Source organism: Zonotrichia leucophrys, chromosome 2 (assembly GCF_028769735.1).
Source record: "Zonotrichia leucophrys gambelii isolate GWCS_2022_RI chromosome 2, RI_Zleu_2.0, whole genome shotgun sequence".
In the NCBI taxonomy this organism is placed as follows: Eukaryota; Metazoa; Chordata; class Aves; order Passeriformes; family Passerellidae; genus Zonotrichia; species Zonotrichia leucophrys.
The window spans coordinates 143,062,352-143,069,119 of NC_088171.1; the positions used below are offsets into that span (position 1 = coordinate 143,062,352).

The 6,768-nt window shown below is 55.4% G+C and overlaps 1 protein-coding gene across 1 annotated transcript; it reads left to right on the plus strand.

Annotated features, from left to right (window-relative positions):
• The first annotated feature begins 1,668 nt into the window (after window positions 1-1,668).
• On the plus strand, window positions 1,669-6,553 carry MYC (MYC proto-oncogene, bHLH transcription factor). The gene is made up of 4 exons (XM_064706690.1): window positions 1,669-1,687; window positions 2,234-2,353; window positions 3,227-3,932; window positions 4,978-6,553. The coding sequence occupies exons 3-4, from the start codon at window positions 3,242-3,244 to the stop codon at window positions 5,550-5,552; spliced, it is 1,266 nt and encodes a 421-aa protein (XP_064562760.1). The 5' UTR covers window positions 1,669-1,687; window positions 2,234-2,353; window positions 3,227-3,241; the 3' UTR covers window positions 5,553-6,553.
• The last annotated feature ends 215 nt before the right edge of the window (window positions 6,554-6,768 follow it).

Genomic DNA, 6,768 nt, shown 5'->3' on the forward strand with positions numbered 1-6,768 from the left:
TATTACAGTTAATTGCTCTGTCAGTGATTCCATTGCAACCATGAATGGGATCATGATTTTCAACCCTATCTGTACTGGAGTAATTTCAAAATATTTCACCTATTATCAGTTCCATCTGAACTTTAATGGCTTTTACAATTTTGAGGACATTTATTGTGTATCTGGCGAAACTGATGCTATTCCTAAATAGACAGGTGCCCATATTGCATTTTACACCAACTGTAACTAGAATAATTTGGATCTTGCACCTTTCTGGCCTGCCTTTAGTCATGTTACTTCCATTTACAGAAGGAAGGTTTGCTACAGGGCGGAGTGGGATGTTATTTAAAAATAGCACAATGTATTTTAAGCCATTTCTGAGCAAAGGTATGGACATCCCATTCTGGAAATGTCAGTAGGTGAAGCATCTACACCATGCCTATGCCACGGCTCTTGCTTTGTCACCCTCTCCACGTAAAACTGTCCTTCCTTTTAACAACAGGACGTGGGACAGAGGATGGTCCGAGGTCCCTTGCGACCCTTTGCTCCGTGAGAAATGTGATGTTTGCATACACTCTGCTTGGCGAAACGCTTTTCGCCAGACACGATGGGAAACAGCAGAACGAGCGGGGTTATTTTGTTTTGTTTAGTGGTGGATGGGTGTGTTTTGGCTGGCTTTGGCGCTGTTTTTTGGGGGCGGCGGTGCGGCGCAGGGCCGGGGGTCGCGCTGGGCGCGCTGGCCGGGAGGGGGCGCGCTGTGCCCGCGGAAGCGGCGCGGCCGCCGTGGGAACGCGGGGCCGCCCCTGGCTGGGCACGGACGGGGGTCCCCGAGCCCAGGGGGCGGCACTGCAACCCGAGGGCTTGTGCTCGCGTGTGCTTTGCAAATTGCCGGGAAGCGGGGAATAAGTACACATACAGGCATAGAACATCCCAGCGGGCTGCCCGCGGCGGGAACGGGAGAGCGCCGGGAAGCGTTCAGGGGGGCACACCGGGGTGTCCCTCCAGCTCCCGCGAGTGCGGAGGCCGGCGTGGGGAAGTGGTGGCAGGATGCGCGGGGCGCAGCTCGCTGCAGGCTGGAGCTGCCCCGGGGAACGAGAGAATGGCAGGTGCGGGAGCTGCGGGAGGGGGTCGGGGACCCCGGAAGGGTCGCCGGCAGCTGAAGGTTCCTCGGAGCCGGGGTCCCCGCGGGACCCGCAGTGATGGAGAACGGGAATAGGAGGGCGCGCCCCGTCGCAGCTCCGCAGCCGCAGCAGCTCCGCGCCCCTCGGGGATGACCGAAAGGAGGGAGGTCACCATGGGGCGAGAGGAGGTGGTCAGAACGGGGGCGGCACAAGCCGGGGCGGGGGCACACGCGGGGAGCGCCAAAGGGAGAGTGGCTGCAAGGTGACCCCCGTGGGGCTCTGCCTCCGCCCCCTCCCGGTTTAATCCTCTGCAGACGCCGGCAGAGGCGGGATAATCAAGCGGAGACCGGGTTGGGGGGTGTCCCAGCTACACACGCTCCTTTGTGCCGGCAGCCTGCGCCTCACCCGCTGCCGCTCGGGCACCGCTCTGCGCTCTGCTCGCCCCGAGGTGCCGGAGCCTCACCCAGAGGGGCGAGGGACGGCTGAAGCCCCTTCCCCGCCGCCGCCATCGGGGTTACCGCGCTCTCCCTTGCGAGAACGCCAGCGGGAGGAGGGAAGCGGCGAGGAGCTGCCTTTAATCCCTGCTAGTAATTTCTTTTTTTAATTTTTTTTTCTACTATGTTTACTTCCGACCTCTCCGTGCGGGGCTCGTAGTAAAAGACAACAACAAAAATATAGTAAAATAAATAAAAAGGGCCGCGGAGCGCGGCATCGCCTTCTGCCGGCGCAGCTCGCTCTCTCTCCTAGCCGGCGGAGGCGGGGGCAGAGCGCGGCCGCGGGTCTGTGCGCGCCCAGGAGCGCAGGGGGCGCGCAGCACCGCGCCCTCCCGCGGCTGAGTGCGGAGCCTGCGCGGCTGCCGAGGGCGGGCGGGAGCGCGGTGGGGCCCCGCGGTGCTGCCCCCGCCCCCGCCACCGCTCCCCCGCCCCTCGCCGGCGCTTTAAAGGAGGAAAGCAACTAAACTTCTATTGTACCGGCCAGCGCGCCGCGCCGCCCCGGAGCAGCGACGGAGCGAGCGAACGAGAGCGCCGGGAGGCGGCTGCTCCGCCGCTCCGTGGGGTTTATCAAACCGTAGTGGGAGGAAGAGACCTACGTTCTCCCGGCGTTTTGTCTATTTTTTCTTTTTATTTTTTTAGTTTTCCCCCCGTCCTTTCTGGCGGTTCTTTTTATCATCTATCCGTTTTCCCTTCGTTGTTGCCGCACCGCCTGCAATAATCGCCTCGCTACGTCTCGCAGCTGGCGCGTTGGAGAAGCCGGTGAGTTGCGGGGCTCTTCGCTTCCCATCACTCGATTCCCGCGGTTGTGGCGTTTGGATTGACACGGGCTGGTGACACCCCGGCTGCTGGCGGGGCTGCGCTCCGCGGACGTGGATACCGACGGTCCCTCCCGACGGACGCTCTCCTCTGCTGGGGCTCCGGCGTTCCCATCCTTTTTCTTGCGCTCGGATTTTAATTTAATTTTTTGGGGGGGAGGGGAGCATTTGCTTCTCGCGTATGCGCGGGCAGGGTATGGTTGCTACATATATTGCTTATATGCATATATATATATGCGGATATGTATATATATATATGACAAGATTTGGCAAAGTTTGCCAAGGTCGCTGCTTGTCCCCGCGCAGTGCCAGCACGCCCAGGTGGGTGGCTGAGGAACCGCCCGGCTCCCGGCTGGAGCCGCCGGGCGCTCGGCACCCCTTCCCGCCGGGACGGGGTGCAGGGATGGCGCTGCGGTCCCGGGAGGGAAGGAGCTCCGTGCCCCGTGTGAGCGGCAGCGGCAGGGAGCTGAGCTGAGCCCAGCCGAGCCAGGCGGCCGGGCTGCCGCAGCCCCTCCGGGGGAGCAGGGAGGGTGGTCCGGGAGCTGACAACCGATCCCTCGGCGGGTCAGGTCGCGCCTCCCGATTGTTCCGCCGCGCTTAGAACGGAGTGAAGGAGGGTCGTAGGTTTTTTTTTTTTTAATTATTACTATAATTTTTTTTTTTTTTTTTACTAAACGCGACTGCGCATTTCCCTGCCGGCACGGTGTGCGGAGCCGGGAGGGAGCGCTGCGCGCCGGGGGCCGGTAGCTCCACCGCAGCCGGCGAGAGCCGACCCCCACGGCTCACCGGGTGCCCCTCTCTCCCCTCCCTCCCGCAGGCACCAGCCGCCGCGATGCCGCTCAGCGCCGGCTTCTCCAGCAAGAACTACGACTACGATTACGACTCTGTGCAGCCCTACTTCTACTTCGAGGAGGAGGAGGAGAACTTCTACCTGGCGGCGCAGCAGCGGGGCAGCGAGCTGCAGCCCCCCGCCCCGTCCGAGGACATATGGAAGAAGTTTGAGCTGCTGCCCACGCCGCCCCTCTCCCCCAGCCGCCGCTCCAGCCTGGCCGCCGCCTCCTGCTTCCCCTCCACCGCTGACCAGCTGGAGATTGTGACCGAGCTCCTCGGGGGGGACATGGTCAACCAGAGCTTCATCTGCGACCCGGACGACGAGACCGTCAAGTCCATCATCATCCAGGACTGCATGTGGAGCGGCTTCTCCGCCGCCGCCAAGCTGGAGAAGGTGGTCTCGGAGAAGCTGGCGTCCTACCAGGCTGCCCGCCGAGAGGGGGGCCCCGCCGCCCGCCCCGGAGCGCCGCCCGCCGCGCCGCCGGCCCCGCCGTCCGGGCTGGCCGCGTCCCCCGCCGCCTCCGGCAGCCTCTACCTGCACGACCTGGGCGCCGCCGCCGCCGACTGCATCGACCCCTCGGTGGTGTTCCCGTACCCCCTGAGCGAGCGGGCCCCGCGGGCCGCGCCGCCCGGCGCCAGCCCCGCGTCCCTGCTGGGCGTCGACACGCCGCCCACGACCAGCAGCGACTCGGGTGAGTGGGAGCCACGCGTACTCCGGGAGGGCGTGGGAACCGCGCGGCGCCGGGGGCTCCCGGGGCGCGGCTGGAAGGCAGCGCACTCCCGCCTCCCTCCGCAGCCCCCTTTTGCCCCCCTCCCCGCGTGCGAGTTTTTTTTTTTTTAAATGCCACGTTTGCGAGGCGCGGAGAGTCCTAGCCAGCTTATTTCCTGGAAAACCAGCCCAGTTTTTCCTCCGGGGAATAAGGGAGTGAAAAGCGGGGGGGCGGGAAATATAAAGAAAGTGTAGGAGGCATAAACTTTCATCGTGGGGTCCCGATAAGGTTGGCTCCCGGTTTCACCCGTGGGCCGGGAAGGAGTTAACTCCAACCCGAGAGCCGCGGGGAGAATGTGCAGTCAGGGAGGTGCTAGTGAAAGTGACTGCAGGGGAGTGAATGGGGCTGGGAAAGTTTTAGAAATGCTTCCTTAGGTATGTGACAGCGGGTTCCGCTCCCTCGTAAATCTGGTTTGCAAGTGAGTTTCTACCCAAAGCGCTACAGCCTTCCCTTTTTCCTTTTTTAAAACTAGTTTTCTTTTCTTTTCGCCCCCAGACTCCCTCCTATTTTCCACAAATTAACAGATCAAGAGAGATTCAGAAAATGTCTCTGAATACCCATGTGTGTTAAGTAAGCTTTCTTTTAAGGCGTGGCCAAAGCCTTCTAAATCCATAATTAAGGGCAGCTTGAGTCTGGGAGCTTTATTGCGCTGTACTGCTGACAACCGAGGTTAAACTTTCCTACTATCTTTCATGCGCTCGACATTACGCAAGATCATTACAACTTTTTGAAATCAGGCAGCCAGGGTTTGGACTGCAGTCCATGTGCCCTATTGCACTTGAAGCGTTGCTTCCTTAAAGGGAAGGCTCTTGGGGAAAGCCATGTCCAGCATCGTGAAATAGATTTAAGAAGGGTTTGTCATTGGGTTCCTCGTTGTGCAACTCAGAGTAGCCATCCCTTTACATACAGTAGTCTTGAGAGTGCCTATATACAAGTTATGAATTTTTATTTTTTTTTTTTATGGCAGAAGAAGAACAAGAGGAAGATGAGGAAATCGATGTTGTTACATTAGCTGAAGCAAATGAATATGAATCCAGCACAGAGTCCAGCAGCACAGAGACGTCAGAAGAGCACAGTAAACCCCACCAAAGCCCGCTGGTTCTCAAACGGTGTCATGTCAATATCCATCAGCACAATTATGCCGCTCCTCCCTCCACCAAGGTTGAATACCCAGCTGCAAAAAGGCTAAGGTTGGAAAGTGGCAGAGTTCTCAAACAGATCAGCAACAACCGAAAATGCTCCAGTCCGCGCACGTCAGGCTCGTCAGATTCGGAAGAGAACGACAAGAGGCGAACACACAACGTCTTGGAGCGCCAGAGGAGAAATGAGCTGAAGTTGAGTTTCTTTGCCTTGCGTGACGAGATACCCGAGGTGGCCAACAATGAAAAGGCTCCAAAGGTTGTCATCCTGAAAAAAGCAACAGAGTACGTTCTTTCCATCCAGTCGGAGGAACACAGACTGATTGCAGAGAAAGAGCAGTTGAGGCGGAGGAGAGAACAGTTGAAACACAAACTTGAGCAGCTAAGGAACTGTTGTGCGTAGGAACTCTTGAGCATCACTTAGAATAATGCAAACTAGACTGAAACTATGGTAAAATATTAATGAATCTAATATCTCTCATGAACTATGTGATCCATCGAGTATGGAACTATTGCAACTGCATGCTGTGCGACTTAACTTGAGACTACACAACCTTGGCTGAATCTCCCAAGGGTTTGGCCAGAACCTCAAAACTGCCTCATAATTGATACTTTGGACATAAGGGATGATGGGACATTCTTCATGCTTGGGGATGAACTCTTCAATTTTTTTTCTTTTAAGATTTTGTATTTAAGGCATTTTTTCATACGAGAATCCAAAAGAAAAAAGTTGTCCCCAGTTTGCTGTATATATTTACACATCATATTGCCATGTAAATACCTTTAATAAAGCCTTTATAGAAAAATGTGCAACATTAATACGCAACAGTTGTGGCAACTGGATTTATACTTGTCTTGAACTTCTGTGCCATAACATTTCACAATTTTGTTTTTTATTTAAGTACTTTTTTTCCTTTTAAAAATGATTTTTATTTTGTTTTTAGATAAATAAATATTTGCCCAAAATCTAATTAGCTAAATCCTGTGTAAAGACTTCACTTTGTCTCCCACTGTTGTCATTAGATGTCTATTTCCATGACATTCCTTTTTCTGTCATCCTGGCAGTGACCTGACTGAAGTTAAAGGGGGATTGGACGAGGGGAAATGGTGATAGTTTTGCAGCTTAGTAGGGACTAGTTTCTTGCTCCCACTCCATCTCTAATTTCAGTGGATAAAATTGTCAGTGTAATGTGCCCTGTCAATTCAACTTGCCTTGCCACCAGGTCCTCCATGCAGGTGTGGTAGCAATGCCTGTGTTGGTCATGGTCAGCTGCCTGTTGAAAGTAAAGCTGGAGTGGTGCATTTTCTCACTGATCACCCCAGTATGTAGGCTCTGCATTCCTTCCACATACATATAATTACATTTTCAGGGCATGACCTTCATTCTGCACTAGGGACATAGCCATGTACTTTGAGGGCTGCTTTGTAGTAGGCTCACCTTAATTGCTTCCTGTTTGATTTTAACAGACGTTAAAGAGGATAAGAAAATAAACTGAGATGGTGAGTGTTGAAGTGGTTAAAACAACAGAGCGGTTTCCCTTTTTAAGTGCTGAAATCAGCAGAGCCAATCTTGGTCAAACACCTTAACACTTTATTAATGTGAATAGTTACTTGGGATT